This window comes from Lethenteron reissneri, chromosome 26, assembly GCF_015708825.2.
Source record: "Lethenteron reissneri isolate LAM-NWPU_2019-01 chromosome 26, ASM1570882v1, whole genome shotgun sequence".
NCBI lineage: Eukaryota > Metazoa > Chordata > Hyperoartia > Petromyzontiformes > Petromyzontidae > Lethenteron > Lethenteron reissneri.
Window position 1 is genome coordinate 19,865,812 of NC_083804.1, and position 24,920 is coordinate 19,890,731.

The window sequence follows — 24,920 nt, forward strand, 5'->3', positions numbered from 1 at the left end:
CAATGAAATAAATAAAGCTGGCGAAGTTTGTTCTAACGACTGAAAGGGCATGTCATCGAATAGATCTTGCAACAAAGACTTCTTCCAGATGATAGATTCCAAAGCGTCACTTGTTTATTAAACAAGGCAACCTTGGACAAGTTTTACACGCCCACACAAAGTTTCTGATTGGTTCTGCAGCTGAAATAGCAGAATTGTTTATTCGTGTACAAAGGGTTTGTAAAAGTGATATCATGGAAAAAATTACATGCCTTTAAAAAAATGTACCGCATTAGATCAGTTCACATATTTTTTCGATGCTCAAATCACCCTGAATGCACCTGGTCTCATCAAATAAAAAAAAATCTAAACAGATTTCAGCCTCATCATGAGGCCTCCTTTGCCAGTACCAACATTTCATAGGTTTTTTACCCTTTTTTCTGGCAACTAAACTGAAACCTTTTTGTTTGCATTCTGACCGCTGGTATTGTGGTTAACGTAAACATGATTCCTCGTCAAAAAAGGTTTCAGTTTTGTTGCCAGAGAAAAATGGAAAAAACCTATGATTAGATTTCAGCCAGGTTAGTACTTGGATGAGAGAATACCGAGGAACACTAGGTGTTGTAGGACTGACTGCAAGCTTGCCATCAGGTGGCAGTACAGCAAATGATTGAATCTAAGCGTGGAACTTTGATTGTTACCCCCTCGTATGTGTTGGTTTTCTTCGGGTACTCCAATTTCATCCCATATGTAAAATACTGTACTCATTTAGGAATTTGGCAAACATCTCAGTGCATTATCCTCATGTATAAAGTCTTGAGACTCAGGTAAGCTCTCTGTAATTTCTAAAGGGCATAATTTTTCACGTTATACTTAACTATTTTTGGTGAATGAGGTTTTTGTATATCCTCGTAAGAGTAATTATAGTCTCACTTACAAAGAACGAACTCATGAACCATTGCCACATGGCGACTCCTTTCGTAAAAGTCGAGACCCTTTGTGTATTTGGTTTGTGCGGTTACATCTCACTGATGAGCCCCAACTCTACAGTTGGGAACTAAGTCTTGCGTTACAGCAGTGCATAGCGAACGCTCAAAATAAAGTGCTGTCATCTCCGCTCCTAACAGCTGACATGGTGATGGAACGGTGCCAAGGATAGATGTATAAATATTATCGTTAATATTATTTAGGACGCATTAGACGCCAGAAAATGCCCGTGAAATGTCACGGTTTTAACTTCAAACTTTCCTTCCCACGATGTGCAAGTTTTCTTCTGTGTCCTACAACAATGCCTCGCCCCCGTGTTTCCCATGGTGTCCTCCCGCGTGTCCCTTCGCTCACGTGGGCTGCCCGCAGATCTTCCGCGCGTACCACTGCTTGCAGCTGGAGTAGTATTTCTTGCCGGTGCCTTCGATCTGTTGCACGGCGCACACGTTGGGTCTGTAGGAGAAGGAAAAGGTGCAACCACCATCACTGATGATTTCCGAATTGACACTCCCGTCCATGATTTGACACCGATAGCGCACGATTACGTGACTTAATGCGATCACAAAGACCATTTTAAAAATGTTCTATTTTAGGAATTGACGATAAGAGCATGTCATATTTGACGTCGAAGATGCAGTCTAAATTCAATAAATTGGAGTGAATATTCAGATACTGTGTGTTAAAACAGATTCAGAGTTTGCTTGTCTTGAATCAATACTGCTGAATGTACGCGCTTCCAGAAGGCCGTGCGGCTAATGGGTTGTGTGAGGAATGCTTTTATTTTTACGTCAAGGGATATTTTATGCTGATCTGTTTTCATATTTATAGTCTCTACAACGAGGCTCATGACTATTTTAAGTTATATTTAATACGAGATGCGAGAATGGGAATTGTTCCCATAGCCTGGCGTGAATTGTATTGCGTTCATCATCGAATAACAGACCACGACTTTGGACGATTCGCGGAAAGTGTAACACTCATTGGTGAATATAAAGTCGCGAATGAAAGCAATTAACGCGTAACATTATGCAGTACACAGTATTATCGTTACCGACAGTTTAAAATACGTAACTATAGTCATTTACAGCTCTTTATCAAGCCACTGTTGGATCGAGGCTTCCCCGACATCGTGGAGGTCATGGAGGCTGTTTGACCATACTTCACCACGTTGGTGAAGGGGGGCGGGCCCAGGACCGGTTCATATATCTCTCGCCACTGATGCTAACTATGGCCGGGATTCGAATACAGGAAGGTAGCGGTATCCACTGACCGCTGGACCAACGCTCTCCACCCAGCCTCCCATTTATGCAACTCAGAATATGCAGATATTTTATGAAATTAGAAACGTACAATTGAACTGACAAATGTCTATATTCTTGGTTCTTTCGGTAAAGTCACGTAGAATGGAAATAATAAAATAATACAAATAATACAATATTAGTATTATTATAAATAATACAAATATTTGTATTATTTTATTATTTCCCTTCTACGTGACTTTACCGAAAGAACCAAGAATATGAATCCCTGCAGTCACGAAAGCTTTAAATAAAAATTTGACAAATGTCTGTTCACGGCATATTGTCTTTGATCTCCGATAAGTAAATGGGTCACAACAAGTTATATATATATATATTTGTCCAGACGAGGCATAAATATACACGCAATAGTCATGGTCCGCCGTCTGGGAATGCCCGCTGGTTGTGTGAATAAGCTGGCGCCTCCATCCACAAAGTGAGCCCTTGTCAGCGAGTGGAACGAACGATGCTCCGTGACCAAAGGCGTATTGCATCAATAACCTGTCTTATGCGTGTCAAACGTTCTATCATCGTCGGCCGCGGTCTATATACTGCTGGATAAATGTTGGCCCATCAGCATCAAGTGCCATGATTCATGCGCTGCTGGATGAAGGATTTTTCCATCGTTGTCGAAACATGATCTATCCGCTGCAAGATGAAGCTCTCCACTCTCTACGCCGTCGCCACCCCTCGTGGCATTGCGATTCCACAATTCATCTCACTCCTGCACGTACATTAATTTATCTCCTCTGCCCGTTTCATACACCGGCAAATGCATTTACAAAGACACAGATTTCTCACATAGCCTACACGGGCTGTTGAAGCAAGTTCTGTTAGTAAGCAACGATGAAAAGGCTGGAACGGCGCATGGGAGGGTGGTGTGGCTAGAATGACGCCCAGAAATATGGAACCATAATGCATTATGGAGGAACAATGATACAAATGTATAGCAAAAACAAATCCCATACTCTCACAAACAAGTTTTCAGATGAGAAAGACCTGTGGCTATTTCCACAGTTAAATAATAATTGGTCACCAAGTGTCTGCTTCTCTTTTTACCTGTCCATACATGAAATCCATTCAGTTCAAATATGTGTGAAGATCCCCCATATTCCCGTTTATTATTCTGGAGAGAATTGTGCCACGTGCAATTGTGCGCGTTAATGCTCCCGAGTGGGTGGTGTGACCAGAACCGCGCTGGGGTGACGCCTTTGTCACCCCAGCATTGATGTTGAGGCAGGGTATGTGCATGATGGTCTTGCAGGAGTCTATTGCCTCACTACACCTCGTACAAAGACAAAACCTAAGTCAAGACTTTTTACAGACTGTAATCCAAGTGACGTTAGCGAGAACCTATTAAGGTCGGCACGCCGCACAAAAGGGTGGTGTGGTTATAAACACGCCCGACCACGTTTGTCTCCCTAGTGCTGATGTTTAGGCACAGCGTCAAATACGAATTGATGGCTCATCTGACCGAGGCAATGCCTAGAACCGCTATTGGTATTCGCCACTGATTGTGAGCCGTGTTCACGAATCGAACCCAGCTGGGCCAGATTCAAAGGGCTGTGTGCTAAAAGCTACACCATCGCTTCACCCTGCACCCAATAAACACAATGACGCATGCAGGCGACACCATGGACACAGGTATGTAGATTAATCCAACTCTCTCACGCACACCGTCCCGCTCTCGTGCCAGTATAAGAATCCCATATTTAGACTGAGTAAACTTTTGGATCGGCACTTATGTGTGTAAGCGACTGGGGCACACAAGTGAATCATACATCACGCTAACTCACCGACACTTTGACATGTACGCACGTAGGCGAAAAGAGACACGGGCCCATAGGACTCATACATTGAAGCAAGCACTCACTCAGACACATGCACACAGCGTTACATACAGATACACACATGCATAAAGACATAGACACACACCCAAATAAAAACAACTACTAAACACAACGAAATTCACACAATCCCATACATACAGACTCACAGACACAAAGATCCCCCGTATAGCCTGAACAGACTTTTTGCAGAAAGTGCTGTTAGCGAGCACCTATGAAGGCTGATATGGCACAGGAGGGGATAGATGAACAGCACCACCCTGGCCGTCCTTGTCTCTCCAGTTTTAGATATTGAATCAAATACTTATGTAAGGCTGAGTCAACCAGGATGGGCCAAAGACAGTTTCTGATGCCGCTTGCCACTGATATCCGTAGCCCGGAATCGAAATCTGGTCGCCGGATTTCTGTAACACCGCTCCCTATACAGTATTGATACTTCTACACAAAGCCAAATATCCGCGTATAACCTATACGGTCTATTGGGGAAAGTGCTGTTGGCGAGCACAAATTAGTTTTTTTTAAAGGCCGGTACTATGTAGCAGGGAGTGGTGTGCCATGCATTGGCCGCATTTTCCATGCTGATGTCTTACACCCCAGGTACTAATCAAATGCTGAGTCGACCTAGGTAAGAGCCAAAACCACACACTCGGACGCACGCAGACACTCACACACCTTACCCCTGCTTGTTCCCGCGCACACGGCTGTGGTACAGGTGTTTGTCGAAGGCAGATCCCTCCGAGGGGACGACGGTGACAGCGGCCAGCAGCAGCAGGTACGCGGCAAGCAGCATCATCCTCCCTGGAGACCCCGCACTGGGACCTGGCCGTGTCGGACGCCGGCTTTATGGGAGGCGGCACCCGGGAACGACTTGGGGGGGGGGGGGGTGCGGGATGTGGGAGTGAGCGGCTGGCTGGAGTCCGTCACATGCAGAGACCGAGATCTATCTCCCCTATAGCTTGCGGATTAGATTGCTGGGGAAAATAACTGTTTAGCCGGCCCAAGTTGGTGTGGATAGGATTTCAACTCAGGTCACCGGGTTTCGAAGCGCGGTGCGATAACTGCTGCGCCACTGCTCCGCACGCTACACACGCAACGCGCGCACGTGTCGCGTGCTAGTTTCCTGGAAGGGTTCCAAATCATTAAATAGCGTAACCATGTGCGCATAGACAACGTGCAGCCCTCTTTGGCCATGAACTTAATCGCTGGTGGATGAGGGCATCCCCACGCCGTGCGGGCTGTGGATTTAGTTTGAGTTCCTTTCATTTATTTTTATTTTATTATTATTACTTTTTTACCTACGTGACTTTACCGAAAGAACCTAAGATTATAGGCTATGGAAAGTTATTTCAGCATCTCTCACTACGTCGGTCAGCGCGAGTTGGTGAAGCGAGCAGCATCGAAGCACAGTACAACAATGAATATTGCTGCACTGCTCCCTGCTGACCAAAACGCAAAAGAACCCCAAAAGTTGTCTGATGACCAGGCGCGCAGTGGTGCCCCTCGTTCGAATGACATCCAGGCTGAAGCCGACTTATCCTGCGGGATCCGAAGAGATCGAGCGCATTGCGGGTGATTTGGTTATAGGCGTGAGAAATATAGATCCGTCCAAAGGAACAAAACTATATTGTCCTACTCGTGAACGGAATGTTGAATAAATGCATTTAGGACAGAGGGAATGTTACTGGTAGGAACCTCCTGGTTACACCAGCCCACAGGGGATTATTGTGTCCGTCCGTCGTGCATCCAAAAATGGGAGGGGTGGGGCTGGGTGGAGAGGGTGGGGATGGTGGGGAGGGGCTGGGTGGGGAGGGGCTGGGTAGGGAAGGGCTGGTCACCCCGTGGTGCCCTTATAAAACTCAACGTTTCACCTACTCACGCCGGCTTGTGCCCGTCCTCACAGTCGGCCATATTTGCGGAATACACCACGCCACATTAAATACGCACTACAATGACAATAGTTTAAAGCGATTTGAAGCATGTTTCATTGGGGGGGGGGGGGGGGGGGCAGAGCTTTGTGACGTCATATTTGAGGGGGGTCTGACTTGTTGTGACGTCGTGTGACGAGGGGGGGGGGGTCCAAAATCGTCCAAAATCGCGTGACCTCATTTATGGACGGCCCCTAACCTGTGCGGAATCGTTTGGAGGGGAGTGAGAGCAGAGGCAGGGAAACCAAGGAGCATAGCGGTGAATGAACCCGGGTGAAGCTGATCTCTATGAACAGCAGTCGGAGTCATTCCCTGTCCATCAGTGGATGCCACCGAGCTGTCCGATGGCTTCTGCGCTCTCCAGCACGCACAGTGCACCATCAACCAATTCACAGAAGTCGATTTAATTCATTCATTTATTATGGGAACATATAATGTGAAAATATTCATAGTCTTTGTTCTTTAATGTTTAGCAGAAAACAAGGGAATATAGATATTTAGTCTGACCTTGACCCTCCCTCACCTATGAAAATGCATTTTTTTAATTGTTCTAGTTCCAAGAAAATGCTCGAATAAATGTGCGCTAATAATGTCAGCATTATAGTCGCGTTTTGCATATTTACAAGAAGTAGTGTTTCGAGGATTCGTGAACTTGATTGTTTACGCCAGTGCCTTTTTCCCTCTCCAGATTTTGTCGCTAGGTGGCACACGTCTCACATGATAAAATACAAATATCGGTTACCTTGCGAAACGTACAACTACGAGAGTGCTAAATGCCAGAGTAAAATAGTTTTAGAAAATTAAGCTGAGATATGGTTACATTTATAAAGTGGCAAATTTTGCCAATTGGTAAGCTACAATATGGCTATGTTTGGACAAGTTGAGATGAGACGGCTGTAATCATGAGTATATTACTGTTTGGGATATATAATCGACCAGTTCTTACTGTATTTTTGCTGAAGACTGACATTTCTCAACACCTTCGTGGACTGTTAAGAGAGTGAAATTCGCACTCTCAAATCTCAAAATCTGAACAGCGAGCAAAGCAATTCAGACTTTGATAGCTGCGTCCCCACGCTGCTCAGAAACATCGCTTGAATCATCCACGACAGCAGTGGTTCTCAACCTTTTTGTTGGCTACTCTACCCCTTGTTGAATTTTGTTTCAAGCGAGAACCCCCTTGCCTGGCTCAACATGGTTCTGAGAAATAAATGTATGAATAATGAACATCAATATTTTAACCAATTGTCCATTTTGTTAGGTACCCTTAACTAGCTAGCAAGCGAATAGAACTATTCTAGATTTGAAGTTTTTGTGACTGCAAGGATCCATACTCTTTGGTTCTTTCGGTAAAGTCGCGTAGATGAGAAAATAATAAAATAAGAATAAAGTAAAAAATTAAATTTTAGTTATTTCTATATTTTTATTTTATTTTTATTTTTTTATTTTTTAACCTACGTGACTTTACCGAATAGAACAATTCAACGGGTGCTCTGCATCCACGGTGTAATTTGTTCGCGCTCGCTGGTTACTCTTGGAAACCCACTTTGCTTTAGAAATGCCTTTTATATCGATCAAGGTTACCATACGTACTTAAATGTTATCGTAGTTATTTTACATTGGCAGATTCATACGTGATTATTCACCAGTGATTCTCATGTACGATACAAATTCACGCATTTATGAATGACCTCTGGTGCATTGCCACGTATTTAACCCCCCAGGGGTCAGCGTGCCACCCCCCACGGGTTGAAAACCGCTGCTCTTACACAGTACTTCTGACTTTTTGTGTAACTCAAGTGAAATACACTTACTATGAGACATCTCCTTTACCAGTGTCAAAATATAGTAGTGGGTTTTTACCCTTTCAACTGGTACAAGGGTAAAAAACCTCCTACTGAAATACACGTACATATTTAAATACACGAATTCTAACTGTTGCTTACAAAGCAGAGATGCTCTAACTCAATGGGCTTTCACGTGTTTAAAATACTTCCACCGTAAATGGAACCGTTTGGCCCAACGTTGGCCCAATATTCCTTGTTTACTGGGACGAAGATTGTTGCATTCCTGTAAATCCATACGGTTTAGACGTATTCTTGGACAGGGAAATTGAGTTATCTGTTCGATACGGCGTACGGCGGTTTTAAAACATGTTTTTTTGTCTATTTGTTTGTGTTTCTCCTTTGTGATGGGACTTTGTGGGGTGAACGTTGAGATTTATAAGGGACACGGGGTGACCAATAAGGTCTGAATTTGTCTGTAATAAGTTAGGGCACTTATAAGGTGTTGACAGATAATTGGTTGTATTATGCATTATCATGACTTGTGTTTCGCGTACGTTAGTCTAATAAGAAGGCTACTGAAATGATGTGTACAGTATTTCGTTTTAATTTACAAAGTCATGTTTTAACGTTGATACATTTATACCTTTAATAATACAAATTTATTGGTCGTTTCCCAAGATACAATAATCATTTTTCGTATATATTTTAATTATGACACTAATGATTTTAACCTTCGCTCGCTTTATATTCATGACAATGTTTATTTAAAGTATTCAAAATTAAACGGTCGCCTCAGGCTCTGTCGTCATGGTAACGGTTCGCTTCTTTCAGTTGTTTTTTTTTCCTATTCAATTTTTAAGCCGAAAAATCATCACACCTTCTGCCGTATCGCTTTCCTTGCTATTATTAGTACTACTACAAACAATGAATGTTATTTATATTAAGTCGTTAAAAAAATAAAGTTTAAATAGTTTAACTTCCTGTGGAGGGTGACGTCACATCCGGCGTGTCGTCAAGATCACCGCTCGGCGCGTGGTTTGCTGTTAAGGCGGCTGGCTCCGTTAACAAACAACAACCAAATCTTTTGCGCTTGCAAACGTTTATTAATCATCTCTTTAAATTACGTTCCACTTTGCGAAGAGGCATGTCTCAGCAGGGAGCCGCGTTGCAGAACTACAACAACGAGCTCGTGAAATGTACGCGTTTCCGTGTCTACTATTGTTGGTCATATAGGACTGTAATACAGTAATAACCGTTCGTTGTGCGTCGCCCATATAACATTTTCATGGGTTTTTTTGTTTACAAAATGCAATGTTGTACTGTATAGCTATGCTCGCCACCTTCACCAACCCGCATTTATTGACCAGTATGGTCAAACAACGCCGGCAACCCGCATTGTGTGTGGAGGCCCTCATCCAGCAGCTGTTTGACAGACGACAAAGGCGTTCGTTCCCTTAGGTTTTCATACTATCAACCCATAGGGTTTACCCGTATTCTTGTACAGGGAAATGTAGTTCTCTGGTCTATGCGGCATACAGCCGTTTCAATACGGGCAAACAAATGTCTGTGTTTCTCCCCTTTAGATGGGAATTTGTAGGATGAACGTTGAGATTCGTAAAGGCACGGGGTGTCCAATGAGGTATGAATAAGTCTGTAATAAGATGATGAGAGGTTTGACAGGTATGGGTTTCACTCGGCGGCTCGTAGAATCTAAGGCCACGCCGCTCACATTCGCCACCCCTGAGGTGGCTCGTGGTCTTGGCCGTATCAGAAACGTTCAACAAGTACCGTACAAATTTCGATTTAAAGCTTTCGTGACTGCAGGGATTCATCTTCTTGGTTCTTTCGGTAAAGTCACGTAGAAGGGAAGTAATAAAATAATAAAAAATAAAACATAATAAAACAATTCTCACGACGTTTCGGCTACAACGCAAGCAGCCGTCTTCAGGTGAAGAATGAGACACTACCAAGCTAGGAGCTTATATATAAGCTGGGTTGTATATATATACACTCCTAGCTTGGTAGTGTCTCATTCTTCACCTGAAGACGGCTGCTTGCGTTGTAGCCGAAACGTCGTGAGAATTGTCTTATTATGTTTTATTGTATTACTTCCCTTCTACGTGACTTTACCGAAAGAACCAAGAAGTACTGTACACTTAACCCTGGGTCTTTGTTCATCTTGGTCACCAGGTCATTCATAATGGTCAAGTCCAATAATTAAGGCGATGCTACTGAGAATATGGTTTCAAGTTCGAGTTTCAGCCACCCGTTGCTTAAAGCCAAGTTTACAGGTGTAGTGAGCCGATGGTCTCAATCACGTCAGGAAATGACCCCACATGTGAAACCATTACATTTGAATGTGGTACTGGCATATTCCAGGTGTGTAAAACAATGTTTTGACATGTGATTGACACTCGTTTCAGAGCATTTGAGAGATGTGCGCCTAGTGTGAATGAAGAGACCTCAAAAGTAGACAATGTCATCTTCCAAGGCCGTTCTCTAACAAGGTTGTATTCTGCTTCCTGTGAGAGATGTAAATATATTCACTATGATGTGACGCCGATAGCATAGCTAGAACGTGAGATAAAACCCAACGCGTTTAAAAGATGCTTAAGTGTTAAGGAACCGGCGTCCAAGGGCATCCAGCCAATAAAAGCAAACAGAGCAGCGGGTATTGGGGAGGCTCAGGGGGCAGACTTAGACAGCAAGCAGTGGCTTAACTCTACATTATCAATCTTAACTTTAGAGCTTTCGTGACTGCAGGAATTATTCTTTGGTTCTTTCGGTAAAGTCACGTATAAAGAAAAAATAATAAATTAAATAATAGCATACGACGTTTCGATTGCAACACAAGCAATCATCGTCAGGTATAATGAAATAGCGACATAAAATCTAACCAGAAAAAATTATAGACAGACATATAAGCAGACAGATATCACCAAGATACACAGAGCGGGCAACATTATCAACTCAGGGGGTGCGGCAACCGGTGAGGTGGGGCCCCAATATTTGATTTGTCTCCCAAGGTCGCACCCAGGCAATATATCGCGGCTCCTCTTGCCGAATCACGTAATTTCGCTCATGGTCTGGAAAACGGAATGCTGTAGGGGCACTCCGTTTTAAATACGTTTTGTTATTGTTGAAAATATATCCCATGGTGGTTGCCAAAGGGGCCCCAACTCTTAGCTTTGGCCACCAGGAGGCACCCCCTGCCCCCACGCTCGTTAGACTACTGGGAGCAAGGCAATCAGAGGGAGAGATGGGGGCGAATGTGTACGTGTGTATATTTTGGATAAATGTCACTGTATATGGTTGTATATGCCTATACTGTATATACACACGTCTTTATATCCAAGTGTATAGTGTATACACATGTGTGTGGTTATGTGCACGTGTTTTTATGTGATTGTATACGTGTGTGTGTGTGGTTGTCTCTATTATATGTGCAGATCCGGGAGTGGTGGACCCAGTGATCTGGGTTTCATTTTTGGAAGATACATATCTGAACCGGTCATAAGCCTCCCCTATGTCAACTTGCTCTTAAAGTAGATGGTGCGATATGTGAACATCACCACTGGGGAAACAAAAGTGATTAGGGATGGTGATTGCCACACCACCTGCCTTTCGATGGTTGCTTGCAGGAATTGTCCTTGCAGTCTATACGGCCAAACGTGGGATGTCTGTAGCTAGTGTTTGTGCAGCATATCTGAGTGTAGAAGTCTGTGTGTGTGTGTGTATATATAAGAATGCATGCATCAATGAGAATTATATTTCGTGCATGTATATGTTTAAGTGTGTGAAATAAATATATGTAGTGCAAGGTTCTTCAAATTTCAACCCCCGGAAGGCTCTTGTAGTAGCCCACTTGAGCTTTGGCCTGCCGAGACACGGAGATACAGATGAATGAAATAGATAAAAAGATACAGGTGGGAGACCTGGAAACAAGGTACAATTTAGTAATCACATGTACGGATATCATACCATCACAAAGACGTTTGAGTCATAACGGCTATACATGTCTGATGTCTCTTGGCCCACCAGCACATGCTCATTTTATGATGTAACCTGCTGAAATATATAGTTGAAGAAGCCTGATATATTATGTCACAGATGTTCACTAACAGCACTTGTCCTTATTGCCTATAAGACCTAACGAGGATCGCTGTCTCTGTGCATGTGGTGTGTGTGTGTGTGCAGGCCTGGAGGAGCTGTGCGCACGGCGCGATGTGGCGGCACGCGAGGTGGCCGAGGCAGAGCGCGAGAAGACAGAGCTGGAGAGGGAGCTGCGCTCCATCTCTGAGCGTCTTGCTCGCACAAATGAAACGCTCGCTGCCCGTACACATACACGCAACCAGTATGAGCGCACTATCGCACAGACCCAAGCTGCGTACACCAAGGTGAGAGGATACACTCATACACACAAGTATCGTCAAGACACAGTACTCAGAAAGCATATGCAGTTTCCACAGCACTGAGACACCACATCACAGTAATTACAACACACAGCACACACAATACCTGAATAAAACCACATACGATAAACTATACATGCATGTAGACAATAAAGTACAGGCAGACGTTGCTGAATGCAGGGGTTAAGTTTCTGAAAAATGCCGCATTGGGCAAAACCGGTTTCGACAAATAATTAACTTCCATGGGAAAAATACGGTTGTGTTCCTGGGTCCAAAATGATCACCCCCACGCTCTTTGTTTAACTAACTACACGTAATTTCCACCATTGTTATTGCACTAGAGTGCGCAGAGTTTCTCTACATTTCTTGTGTGTTCGCACAATCGTTGTTTTTCAATTTCACTTCAACACAAGAAACCCATCCCCATTACTCTTCGCACACTGCGGCACTGACGTCCAATGCTCAATCCGAACGTCACTTGGGTGTTAATGATCCACCATCTAGTCCATATGAACTAACGTTCTCAACAAGTAAACAGCTAGATTCTTGCGGCAATATGTGAACATTTGCTTATTGCTTTTGTGCGCATTGATTGCATTACATTCACACAAAAATATACACGTGCAACAACATGTATGGTAAATATTTTGTTCTCACAGTTATTCATTCACACCTTCCAATGGATGCAGCACTTCTCACGCACAACTTTTCGACAAGGAGATGGAAAACTTGAGTTGTGTCAAACTACGTGTAACTGAAACATGACCCCTGTATTACGGAAAACAGACCTCATTAGGTAAACCATGTATTTGCCAAAACACACATTCGATAAAACCGTGTTGCACGAGGTTTTCCTTAAACAATAATGAGAACATGCATAATAAAACTCGCAACATGAATCATTCATCACTGCATTTGTGTACTTACATATGCTTACCCACACATACAAATATTCACACACATGGACACCCACTACACAATCTGAGATGTGCACAATCCTCATGCCCCCCCCCCACTCCCCTTGCCTGCCTGTTTATTCCCAACACTGACTTCTCATCCTCTCACCCAACAGATTCTGGAGAGCTCACAAACGCTGCTCACAGTGCTCAAGCAAGAGACGGGTGGCCTGGGCCGCCTGACAGAGCACACGGGCAGCCCCCGCACAGACTGTTGACATGACACAACAACAGCCCCATTTGCCACTAAGTGGCAGTAACATCACCACCACACTGATGTGTCAGGCTAAACATTACACGCATACACCTATGCATACGGGCTATGGGTTTCTCTAGGAATGTGTATGTGCTCTTGAGTGTATTTTATTTTTCGGATTGGCGTTGGGAGTGTGCATGAGTGTGGATGATAGTGAGCATGTGTGGGATTAAACGAGTTAGAATGTGTGTATCTGAAGACTGTATAATTGTGTGCGTGTGCGGTTTAATAAGTGTGAATTTGTGAATTGTTGTGTTCATTACTTTGCTGTGTTACATGACCTGCATTGCGGGTTCAATTCCTGGCACAACGCAGGAGTTATCTCAAATCTGATCACTAGGGTTGCCTTGGTATTGCAATACTACGATATGCGTATGCTACAATATCCACAATCTTATCGTCCGTTTTGCAAAATATATTTCGTGTTTATCTTTCCTCATTTTTCTAAATATTGTATTTCCTCACAATTATATAACAATCCCAATGATTAAAGTTGTAAAAAAAACCTAGAAAATATTTTCATTGATAAATATCCAGAGTAATAGATGGCATGGCGATTATATGATGTAATTTCCATACTTTATTTAATTAATTTCATTGTTTTTCGTGTGACAATATTTGTTATAATTATAGTAGCTCGTAATGATTAGAACAATTATGGCAGGCTTATGTTGAGTGAACTGCAGTTAAAGTAATCTTCATATTTCTAGAACAGCAAAGTGCAAAAACAATACAAATGTGAAATACAATTGCAGCACTAAGATATGGGAAACTGGTACCGCAATATTCGTAATTTTTTTATTTCGTATTTTGACATGTACCGTGAAAAATATGGCAACCCTATTAAATATTCCAAGCGGTCAACACCAACAAGTACAAGAGACAAAAGAGTAGAGGGGGAATGTGGCGTCTCCACCGTGTATTTTGGTATGCCACCCTTAATATGTACTTGTTTTTAACAGTAGCTGACGACCTGTCGAGGTTTACAGGAGGAACCCTGCTTATAGGTGTGTTGTGTGTGATGCTGTCGGGACTATTTAGAACATTTTAAATCCAACACGTGATTTTAATAACTTCTGTATTTAGCTGTTTGACATACATTTTTCAAAGTTAAAATCCGATATGAATGTACATTGTAATAAAGTCTTATATTTGTATTAATAATGTTGTGGCTTGCTTTATTATAAGCTGAAGACGGAAGCTTGTGTTGCCTCCAAAACGTCGCGATTTAATTTTTCCTTTTTTTTTACCTACGTGACTTTACCGAAAAAAGCAGAGTATGGACCCTTGCAGTCACGAAAACTTCAAATCTAGAATTATTATAACCTGTTCTTGATTTGCCTGCTACCCTACATGACAGTTATCCCCGATCGCCTTGATTACTATCGGTTCTGATAGCTGTAATGGTTTCACTTTATTGCTTTCCAATTCAGGTTGAAATCGGAAATGGAATAACTACTCTTTGTTTTTTTTTCAGTAAAGTCACGTTGGTAAAAAATAACAAATGAAAACCACTAAATTAAATCACTAGTGATTTACGTGACTTTACCGAAAGAACCAAAGGGTATGAATCCTTGCAGTCATGAAAGCCCTTGAAGCAGTCAGTCCACTATGCACCACTAAAAAAAAGTTATCTTGGAAACGAATCATGATTGGGAGTGGGGGGGCAGTCGTTTATGCGATTGTAGGTCATTCAACCCTGGAACGTGCCATTGTTTTTCGCTGTAATTGAGCGCATTGACACCCCCGCGTGTCAATGGTTCGCTCCGCTGTGGCCACGTGCAGCCGTCCACCCGGGATGTACCACTTGCGTTTTGGGGGGGGGGTTTTGTTAAACTTGGAATCGGCACAGCCCAATCCGGCGCTACCTTCCATTCGTGAAGCCGGTCAGTCGGTCGGTGGTTGAGCTCCGAGCGAAAGATGTTGTACAGCTTAGAGAAGGGACGCGTTTAATGAGTACAACTTCAACAGAGAAAAGGTTTCCGCTGCTCAAACAAAGTCTCTCTTTACGGTTGGTGAGCTCAAACGTAGTATTTTGTCTACACGTTATAATATATTGATGTCATTGCTTTCCGACTGAAGCTAGTCGAGAGGGGGGGGGGGGGGGGGAAGGTGTCTTCCACGTAGGCCTCGTGTAACGCACACCTCTTAATTTGTTTGTGCTTTTAAATTAAAACGTGCAATTTAGTTACACTTAGAAACCGTGTCCGTGGTAGGACACGTGTATCGTATTGTCACGATCTCGCCTTGCTGTTCGCAATGTCTTTCATTGTCGCTCATACGAGCTCACAGGCCTCACATCTTGCGATTCTTAGGGTTCGCTGCTAATGGGGTGCCGATCGAATATTTGGGAATAATTATCATTGATCAAGGAAAGCAGGAGGTCAGGCTGAAGCTACCCACATTGCTATGGCTCGGAGAGACGGACTTTCACACGACGGCTCCTTATGGGGGTTTTGTTTCATGTTCATTGCTCATTGAACCAGACGAAAGGCAATGCATTGGATTCGTGTGGTTCACTTTTCATACTGAACGCTCATCGGTCGAGATTAAGGCATTCATAGGATGCATAGGGTTCGTATCTGAAGCCCATTGATGCAGACTAAAGCACCTATACCCAGGCTAAGACTGCCATAGTGTTCATTGGATTCAGTGTAAATTGTCTAAAGGCTTCTGAATACGACGAAGACGCCGTTAGAATAATCTGGGTTCAATTTAATTGTCCAACCGTTAAACCACACAAGGCACCCTTAAGGTGTTCAGTGTTTAATGTGTGTGTCCGATAAACAGGCTTTTTATTAGGTTTCTAAAGTGGCAACATTTTGTAATATTTCTAAGGAGAGACTTGTTAACCTTACAGACCCTGCTAGCAAATTGTGAGTTCATCGAAAGACCCCAGCATATACTTACATCAGTAACATTATGATGGTATGAGGGAAAATCATAACCACTACAGGTGGCTAATAATACATTCTCGAGATTATACATTTATGTATTTTTATCTTTCTATAATTGGCCAAACATCCCAATGCAGAGACTGAGTGTGGCTTTGCTGGATAAAGGGAATGATCATAGTTATTGTAAGCATTGACCAAGTCAATGTCAAGGACAACTAATTTATGGATTGTTGCAACTATTTTTTTTATTTTACTCGCTTTCTATTAACTCACTCTGTTGTTGTTTCCTCAAATATTGCAACTCAATTTTAACCCACTTCCCAATGTGGTATCGACTGCAAACTTGGTAACTTATGTCATACTGATGACAATACTATATTCTATCATAAAATAATGTTAAAGAAAAATGTAAACAATCTTTTTTTATATGTTATGTTTCGGCTCGGGTCTAATTGTCCACGCTCAACTAACGTTGGCTGTAAATTACCACGGCTCCTTACGTTATGGCAAGCCTCAGGGCCACTTCCTGGAGTCGTGGAGTTCTTCCATTACTAGTAGGGTACATTTCATTAAAGCGTGTTTTAAAAAAAGTTTGTTTTCAACATTACTTATTCACTCTCGTGTCACTGCCTCTCTTTGCCTCTCCCCACTCTCTTCTCTCCACCCCCATAGGTGGGCTTTTTGGGGTTTCTCCCCCCCCCCCCAGCTCCCTGGTGTGCCAGCGAGAGAGATGGTGCAGCCCCTGGCAGTGCCAGTCTTGGCGGGGGAGCTGGACCCCCTGTTCGTGCGCGCCCTCGGGTACCTGCGCTCGCGTTCGCGCGACTCGGCCGAGCGGCTCCGCACGCTGCTTGATGACGCCCTGACACGCAGTTCGGGAGATCCGGGCAATCGCATCCCCCACAGGGTTGGGCCCCCCTCCCCCCCCCCTCATAATTGTCCTCTTCTTGTGTGTGTATATATATATACACTTAATGTGGGGAGCGGTAGTGTAGCGGTTAGCGCGCTGCGCTATGAACCTGGCGACCCGGGTTCGATTCCTGCTCACGGCTAACACCAGTGACGATTATCTGAACCGGTCCTGGGCCTCCCCTAGGTCGACTCAGCCTCAAATGAGTACCTGGTGCGGTATGTAAACATCGCCGCTAGGGAGACAAAGGCGGTCGGGCGTGGTGCTCGCCACCCACCCCCTCGTGTACCGTTCTGGCCTTCATAGGTGCTCGCGAACAGCACTTGCCCCTACAGTCTGTTAAGGCTATACGGGGGATCTTTATCTTTGTCTTATATACACTTAAGTCACAGCACTTAATTTTCTTTTCTCTGGAAGGATGCAGGGAAATGTGGTGAGCCAGGATTAAAAAAAAAAGTTGCACTGAACTTTTATCACACCAATCGCATGCAATGCATATTACTTCCTTGCTAATAGAATACTATATATTCTATGGAACAAAACAATGATAATACACTGGAAGTAATTGCTCTACAACAAATTACAGTAAAACCTTGGATTGCGAGCATAATTCGTTCCGGAAACGTGTTTGTAATCCAAAGCACTCGTATATCAAAGCACTCGTATATCAGTTGTGATCACGTGACGCTCGGCAGACAAAGTGTATACGTATTACTCGTATTGCAAGACCTCGCTCGTTTATCAAATTAATATTTATTTAAAAATTTTGCTCGTCTTGCAAAACACTCGCAGACCAAGTTACTCGCAATCCAAGGTTTTACTGTATATCTACAGATTGAGGAATAATATACATTTAGAAACAGCAAAGTAGGAAAGAGCAACGTCTTACAACTCTGCTGTCAATTAATATCAACATTGGAAGTAACCCAAAGCTTTACTTTTCTCATCAGTATTATGTATCCACAACACCCATTACCAACACTAGCTTAATGCCATGGGTAATATCACATTCATCATATTATATGCTTCTGACAGACAAAATGAGCGAGTGACTTATGTAAATTCTAGTGACGTTAAAGAATGTTTCTCTGATATTTGGCACAAAAGACGAGTCTATGTAACTCTTAGTATACAATTTAAATTATGAAAGGTGGGTTCCTAGGAATTATAGCCTGGAGGTTGATTGGTTTTACTTGAAAGTCTTGGCTTCGCCTAAAATTGTAAATTGCGTTAAGTCTTGTGCTAAACAATTTGCCTCCCATGGAGTGTGACGATCATGCTGCTAGAAAGTAGGTCACGCCCTTTACTGGCTGTATGGGGGATCTCAGTCTTTTTGTATTGGATTGTGTTCCTATGTAACATGTTCGTTATAAGTGTATTTGTGTATGTGCAAGTGTACGGTTATACACTTATGTACGTGTATATGGATGCTTGGTTAGGACGTGCAATAAACATGGCACTGATGCCAAGGTGTCAAGTACATTGCAGTAATTTATGTCTCCACCTTTGAAAATGTATGTTGCATTTGTGCAAAGGTACATGTGCATTTTGTTTGATGCGAATACAAACTATCATGCAGAAGGCCGAGTGTGTATACCGGACTCCCTTAGATTGCAGGCCAAGAGATCGAGTCTGTCATTTGCAGGACCTGGAAGCTGTGGTCAAAGGAAGCAAAGGACACTCGTCCTCCAAGCATCACGAGGGAAAACATGGGACACGACCGCCCTCGGACAAGAGCAGGAGAGACGGGGACAGGAAGACGGACAGGGTACGACACATATACACGGGTCGCACACAAATACACGGGACACACACGTGCACCCCACAGCACGCACATACAGAGGACCCACGTGCACTGGATGTATATTCATTTAATTCTCAAAGCAGCAACCTTAAGCTGTTGAAATAATGACTTTATTATTGGTCAAGTCAATCAATGAAGCATTTTTTTTTAATCATGCAATTTCCATATAGTGTTTGCCTTATTAAATTAACAATTTACACATATAATTTTCAAATATGTGTTTTAAGTGCAAGAGTTTGTTGATAGTAATTTTAATAGTTGCTACTATTACTCTGGTTAATCTTGAGTGAAGCTTTGGAATGGCACTAGACCCGAGGTCAAGGTAAGGAAGGATTGATCACGTCATCACTGTGTCACGCTGGCCACGCACTGCAGTGAATTCTGAATGTTTAGGAGGCCGCATGCCCTGTGTTCTCCATGTTAAATGCCTACAAATTAATCGATTCTAAAATGTTTTTTTTTTAATCCATGAATCATCACCAAGTGAAATGGTGTTGGATGCGACTGTACAGGCTAGGCCGGAGGGGCTGGATGTGGCTCATGAGCATCCCAAGAAGCCGAAGCTGGAGCGAGCAGACAGTGGCCGGAATGGCGCTGGTGGCGGCGGAAACTCCCCTGCGCTGTTGCCCTTGCTGCATGCGCCGCAGCAGCCGGCCCCGAGCCGTGTGGCCGACATCCCGGCACAGGAAGCCCCCGTCACCGGAGGCCCCGAGTTGTCTGATGAAACCAACGCCGACGATTTTGCCATGGAGATGGGACTGGCATGCGTTGTGTGCCGGTGAGGGTATGAGGGGGATTGTGGAGTTTATTATTGTATACGTATATTTTTTAACAAACTCGTCACGAGTTGGTCAGATGTGTTATTGTGTAGCCCACCAAAGGTATGTGAAAGTCTTGTTTGACGCTCTGAAAGGAAAAGATTCCTCACCCCTGTTCAGAGGGTTAAGTAGCGATTTTTACACACGTCCATAGAGCGCGAGTTCATTTATCTGTGCGGTGTGCTTGCGTCTGAGCAGGCAGATGACGGTGAGCCCGGGGAACCAGCTGGTCGAGTGCCAGGACTGCCACGACCTGTATCACCAGGAATGCCACCGCCCAGGCGTCTCCGACAAGGAGGCTACTGACCCCCGCCTTGTATGGTACTGTGCTCGCTGCACCAAGCAGATGAAGAAGATGGTACGAGCGCCCACACACTCTCACATGGTCACATGCTCTCACGCAGAACAGCGAGGGTGGAGCAACACGTCCACAAAAAATGTTGTTGCCGTCTTGACAAATACATTTAATTACATGATAAGAATCTATTGCAGGTGAAATCTCATTTTAACATTCACACTTTTCACTTTTTCCAGCTGGTTGAGTGCCAGGACTGCCACGACCTGTATATACTCTTAATGTGCATGTAATGTTAAAAAAATATGTACCTCTAATGTATATTTTCAGATGCATGTCTCAAAAATGTTCACTAATCGTGTAACGATTTTCCTGCCCCCACAAGTGAACGATCAGTTAATTCGCTTCGGAGTCACGATTCGATTCAGGAGTTTCCTTTTTGGTCGCACGTTTATGATTAAATTTGTATTATTTCTAATGTGTTATTTCGTAACTTTATACAGACTTGTTAACAATGTAATTTCCATATAATATTCCTAACTATTAAATTAGCATTGTGAGAATTCATCATAATCAATTAATCACAGCTTTGTTACATGCATATTATTAATGTTTATATCTCTGTGTGATGAACCATTCCAAACATTCAGCTCACTGAATTTTAGGAGTGCATGACGACTAACTCGTACAGATTTGGCTATATGCGAGAACGTGTTGGCATAAGCTATCAAGTGTGCAGGCAGTTCAACTGCACTTGAGCCCAAGGGATGGAGGGGCCCAGGCACCAGCTACTGTGAGATAAGAAATTAAGACATGGGGCCCCATTTCATTGTTTGCAAGAGCGCCCATGCCCATTATGTCTTGCCACTGCGTGCTCGTAACGGATGGTGATGGTTGTGTGTAAGGTTATAAGTACACGTGTGCCTGCGTGTGTGCGTGCGGTGGGTGCGTCTGCAGGCCGTGCAGTCCCACAAACTGCAGAAGGTGGTGGCCAAAGCTTCGATGTCGCTGTCGTCGGCACCGAGCCCCTACGTGAGCAAGGAAGCAGCCGTGAAGAAGCCAGAAAACAAGAGCCCATCGGACTTCTCCTTCCAGGCCTTCAAGCGCTCCGAACTCAAGGTGCACTGCCATGAGCTGACCAAATCACCTTTACGGTTGCGTATGATACGTAGTATTGTACTGTGTTTGGGTAATTCCATGGACGTGTTACATTGGTTACGGCAAAAACAAGTAAACAGATGCATTACAATTAAACAGAAAGGGGCACACCAACTTTTGTAATCTTCAGACTACACACCACTTACTGAAGTTGAATGTCTAAATTGTCAACTTATATGTTGGTGTGCCACATCTTGTTCTACGAGTGCTCACATTCCATGCTGCCTCACTTGAGTTAACAGAACTTTTCTCATTAAACTATTCAGGATTTTTTTTGCGACATCTACATGCTCATAATTTTCCTACAGAGAAATAATGTATGAACTTAACATGCTCATGGCATTGTTATTTTTGCGGGACCTGTAGATAATGAGGCATAATGTGATATTGCATAGTTTTTATAAAAAATGTTTTTTAATAAGGAAAGCACAATCTAAAAAAAAACTAAGAGCTCATTGTGTTCGAGGTGCATTCCTAGGCTTTGTGCCCCAGACTGTCTGACACGAGTATAAAGCTTTGTTAATGAGAACTGACTAATGTTGTTAGGTTTCTAGTTTTTTTAATTGTAGAAGATTTTGTAGTTGTTTGGGATGTGCTGCATTGGGATGTTTGCCCAGTTGAATTATGAACTTTTTAGCATGTAGGAGGAAACCAGTGTACTTAGAGAAGAGGCATGCAAACAAGGGGTAATACAGAAAACTCCGCTCATAGAGTCAATCTGTCGATACATCCAATCTGTTGAACCTGTGGACTCAAGCCATTGCTATAGGGCCATCTCCTGTTCTGGCCACCTCGCAGTCTCAAGCCTGCAATACCTGCCTACCTTTGTGGTGTTCCTTGTGAGAAATAAGATTCTTATGTTGCTCTGCGTTAAATTTTGACTGAACTTTCGTGACTGCAGGAATTCATATTCTTTGGTTCTTTCGGTAAAGTCACGTAGATAGAAAATTTATGATAAAAAAATAAAGTGAATAAAAATAAAATAATAATAAACAAAAACACTAATGTAGACTGAAGCCTGATTTTAATCGGAGTGAGTGTACTGGCAATCTATAATGTAGACTGTAGCCTGGTTATTAAGTTTGGTGATTGTACCGGTAGTCTATAATGTAGACTGTAGCAATTGTTATTAAACTGAGTGAGCGTACTGGCAGTCTATAATGTAAACTGGAGCCTGGATCTTAACCTAGGTGAGTGTACTGGCTGTTTATTATGTAAACTGGAGCCTGGATCTTAACCTGAGTGAGCGTACTGCCAGTCTATAATGTAGACTTATTATTGGTTCTTTCAGTAATAAAAAGTAAATGAAAAACAAAAACCACGACGTTTCGATCGCAACACAAGCAGTCGTCATCAGGAAAAGGGGGGTTAGCCTCTAAAGGCAAACTGTTTATAAAGGTTTAGAGATGGGCGTAGCCCAAGTGTGTCAGCAGCATGGGCGGGGAAGTTGTTAATAATGTAGGAGAAGACAAGCAACTACATCAATCAAAGGGCCGCCAGGCAATCATTGCATCTCGCTACACACACCCACACTGCTGACATTGGAGGTTGACAAGAAAGCACAAATCATGTCATGACCCAAAGTGGTTTATGACATCTTGCTGAGTTTATAACCATCCTCTCGGTGAAAATTGTGTCTGCCTGTATATATGGATGGCTTGCTCTGTGTTCCTTTGCACTTAGGGTACGTCCTCCTCGGCCGTCGCCCCCTTGCAGTCGACTCCAGCCTCCTGCTCCGCAGCGTCGGCTGCCGGCCCCACGGGGGCAGGTGGACTCGCGGGGTGGGCCGCCAACTTCAACACCAAGACATCATCGTCATCCTCAACGTCGTCGTCATCGTCGTCGTCACCATCGTCGTCATCAACGTCATCGCAGATGCCCTCAGTCTCTTCTTCGTCATTTTCCACAGCTGCCCCTCCTGGAGTCCAGATTACCAAGGCCTCTAAGCTGCCCTCTGTCAAGGTGCTCCTCAAGGCGTCGCCCTCAGCCTCCTCAGTGGGGACAACAACAACAGCAGCAGCAGCAGCAACAGGAGGTGGTAGTGGGCCGGTGTCCCCAGCAGGCCTCATGGCCGTGCCGTCCATTAAATCAAGCAGCAGCAGCAGCAGCAGCAGCCTGGGGAAAACTAGTGCTGGCGGCAACAGCAGCGGTGGCATCAGCATCACCATCAGCACAGCGGGAATGTCCGGTGTTGGAACTGGTAGCATTGGGGCTGGTGCGACAGTGGGGGCAGCTACTGCTACAGTGATTGCAGCGCCAAGTTCGGCAATCACTGCGGGCAGTGGGGGAAGCAGCAGCTCGGGGAATGGTGCGGGGAAGGCGCCGACGTCACAGGAGTCGCAGATGAATGCCCTGCGGAGGCTGCACCTCGTGAAGAAGAAGGCGGCTCAGAAGAAGCTAAAGAAGTGAAAATATGGCGCTTGGTCGGGTAGCGCAAAAGATCTCCGGTTGGCACTCACACTCCGTTCTGTCTTCCACCATTCATATTATTTTTCCATGTAACACTCATTCTCTCATTATCACCTTCTCAGCCTGGTTTGCTGTAACTTTCATGCTCTCTCCTTCAGACATTAAAATCTCTCTAATTTCCATTTACATCTCTCTTTCTCTTTTATATCCTCTCACCTTTCTCATGTTCACTACGACTCTCCTGCATTCGTTTTTGCTCACACTCAACACTATCACTCCCACTAATCTTTCTTAAATTTTTCTCTCTGACTCCTCTTTCCGTGCTCAGTCGACTTGACGCACTCTCTTGGTCTCATCCCATGAGCCAACTTGAAAGAGAATGGTATTGCGATGGAGGAGAAGACTACTCTGTAGGAACTTAGTAAAAAAATGCTGTTATTTTATCTCCTGCATAGGAAACTGGGACTCTAAATGAAATGCAACATCCTCAGGCAATTGCGTCAACTTTTATTGTAATGATAAAACTATATTCGAGTCTGCTAGGATGTATTTTAATATTGGTATTCGCCATTGTAAAGTTACCAGTTTGTATGTCTGCCACCTCAAAGACACCTTTCAAGTGAAAAACAAACACCTGGAAAGCTTGAAAGATTATACAGATGCATTCAGAACAACCTTTAATTAGACGAATGACACCTTTTATTTAGCCAGGTGACAACCTGATTGCAATAATAACAATTGAGTAAAGGACATCTGAAATGTCCAGAGACTGTTGGTCATATACTTGAGATTTAGTCATAAAATAATGGCATTGCAGTCTCCCACTGATAAGTCACCGATAAAGGCCCATATAATAGTTGTACTTTAAGGAGCATTGTGACTTAATTAAATGCATCGTTTTTGGTAACGAGTCTAACACACACTTCCAGCCATCACACCAGTGGCACAATTTTATGGCACAATCTTTACTTTGTCGCCAAAATAAGCGATCAAGTATTGTCCTGTGATAAAAATACAAAAAGGGATTGAAATGAAATGCGTGTTGATAATATTTACGATTACCAGTCCCAACATTTGTATTTACACCCAGAGGAAGGGCTGACAGGTTGATTTTAATAGACCATCTCCACTTTATAAGCAACTTTACACTCATTTTAAATTTGTGAGTTGGCATCTGGGCACAGG

At 43.5% G+C, this 24,920-nt stretch overlaps 3 protein-coding genes across 4 annotated transcripts in view; 2 read left to right on the forward strand and 1 right to left on the reverse strand.

The window, feature by feature from the left end:
- The window catches only part of LOC133347821 (transforming growth factor-beta-induced protein ig-h3-like), a 45,636-nt gene extending 40,699 nt beyond the window's left edge, over positions 1–4,937 (reverse strand). Inside the window, exons 1-2 of the mRNA XM_061560471.1 lie at positions 4,789–4,937; positions 1,321–1,419 (exon numbers count right to left, since the gene is read on the reverse strand). Coding sequence (XP_061416455.1) covers positions 1,321–1,419; positions 4,789–4,904 — 215 coding nt within the window. The 5' untranslated portion in view covers positions 4,905–4,937. The remainder of the gene's footprint in view (positions 1–1,320; positions 1,420–4,788) is intronic.
- A 3,889-nt stretch (positions 4,938–8,826) lies between these two features.
- SSNA1 (SS nuclear autoantigen 1) lies at positions 8,827–14,604 on the forward strand. Its single transcript, XM_061560473.1, has 3 exons — positions 8,827–9,019; positions 12,021–12,220; positions 13,308–14,604. Exons 1-3 carry the CDS (start codon positions 8,968–8,970, stop codon positions 13,407–13,409), a joined length of 354 nt encoding a protein of 117 aa, XP_061416457.1. The 5' UTR covers positions 8,827–8,967; the 3' UTR covers positions 13,410–14,604.
- Positions 14,605–15,321: 717 nt separating this feature from the next.
- INTS12 (integrator complex subunit 12) lies at positions 15,322–24,772 on the forward strand. Of its 2 annotated transcripts, none has more exons than XM_061560474.1 (7): positions 15,322–15,458; positions 17,017–17,248; positions 18,897–19,019; positions 19,568–19,833; positions 20,072–20,231; positions 21,126–21,287; positions 23,010–24,772. In XM_061560474.1, exons 1-7 carry the CDS (start codon positions 15,400–15,402, stop codon positions 23,733–23,735), a joined length of 1,728 nt encoding a protein of 575 aa, XP_061416458.1. In that variant the 5' UTR covers positions 15,322–15,399; the 3' UTR covers positions 23,736–24,772. The 2 variants fall into 2 exon arrangements, with proteins under 2 accessions (XP_061416458.1, XP_061416459.1); XM_061560475.1 differs by having other exon boundaries at positions 15,328–15,462.
- The last annotated feature ends 148 nt before the right edge of the window (positions 24,773–24,920 follow it).

Bases quoted from the DNA above. Each gene is read 5' to 3' on its own strand.
- SSNA1 (XM_061560473.1), top strand. From the start codon at position 8,968: ATGTCTCAGCAGGGAGCCGCGTTGCAGAACTACAACAACGAGCTCGTG. The intron at 9,020-12,020 runs GTACGCGTTTCC...GTGTGTGTGCAG, and splicing joins CAACAACGAGCTCGTGAAAT to GCCTGGAGGAGCTGTGCGCA. The intron at 12,221-13,307 runs GTGAGAGGATAC...CTCACCCAACAG, and splicing joins CCCAAGCTGCGTACACCAAG to ATTCTGGAGAGCTCACAAAC.
- INTS12 (XM_061560474.1), top strand. From the start codon at position 15,400: ATGAGTACAACTTCAACAGAGAAAAGGTTTCCGCTGCTCAAACAAAGT. The intron at 20,232-21,125 runs GTACGAGCGCCC...GTGCGTCTGCAG, and splicing joins CCAAGCAGATGAAGAAGATG to GCCGTGCAGTCCCACAAACT. The intron at 21,288-23,009 runs GTGCACTGCCAT...CTTTGCACTTAG, and splicing joins TCAAGCGCTCCGAACTCAAG to GGTACGTCCTCCTCGGCCGT.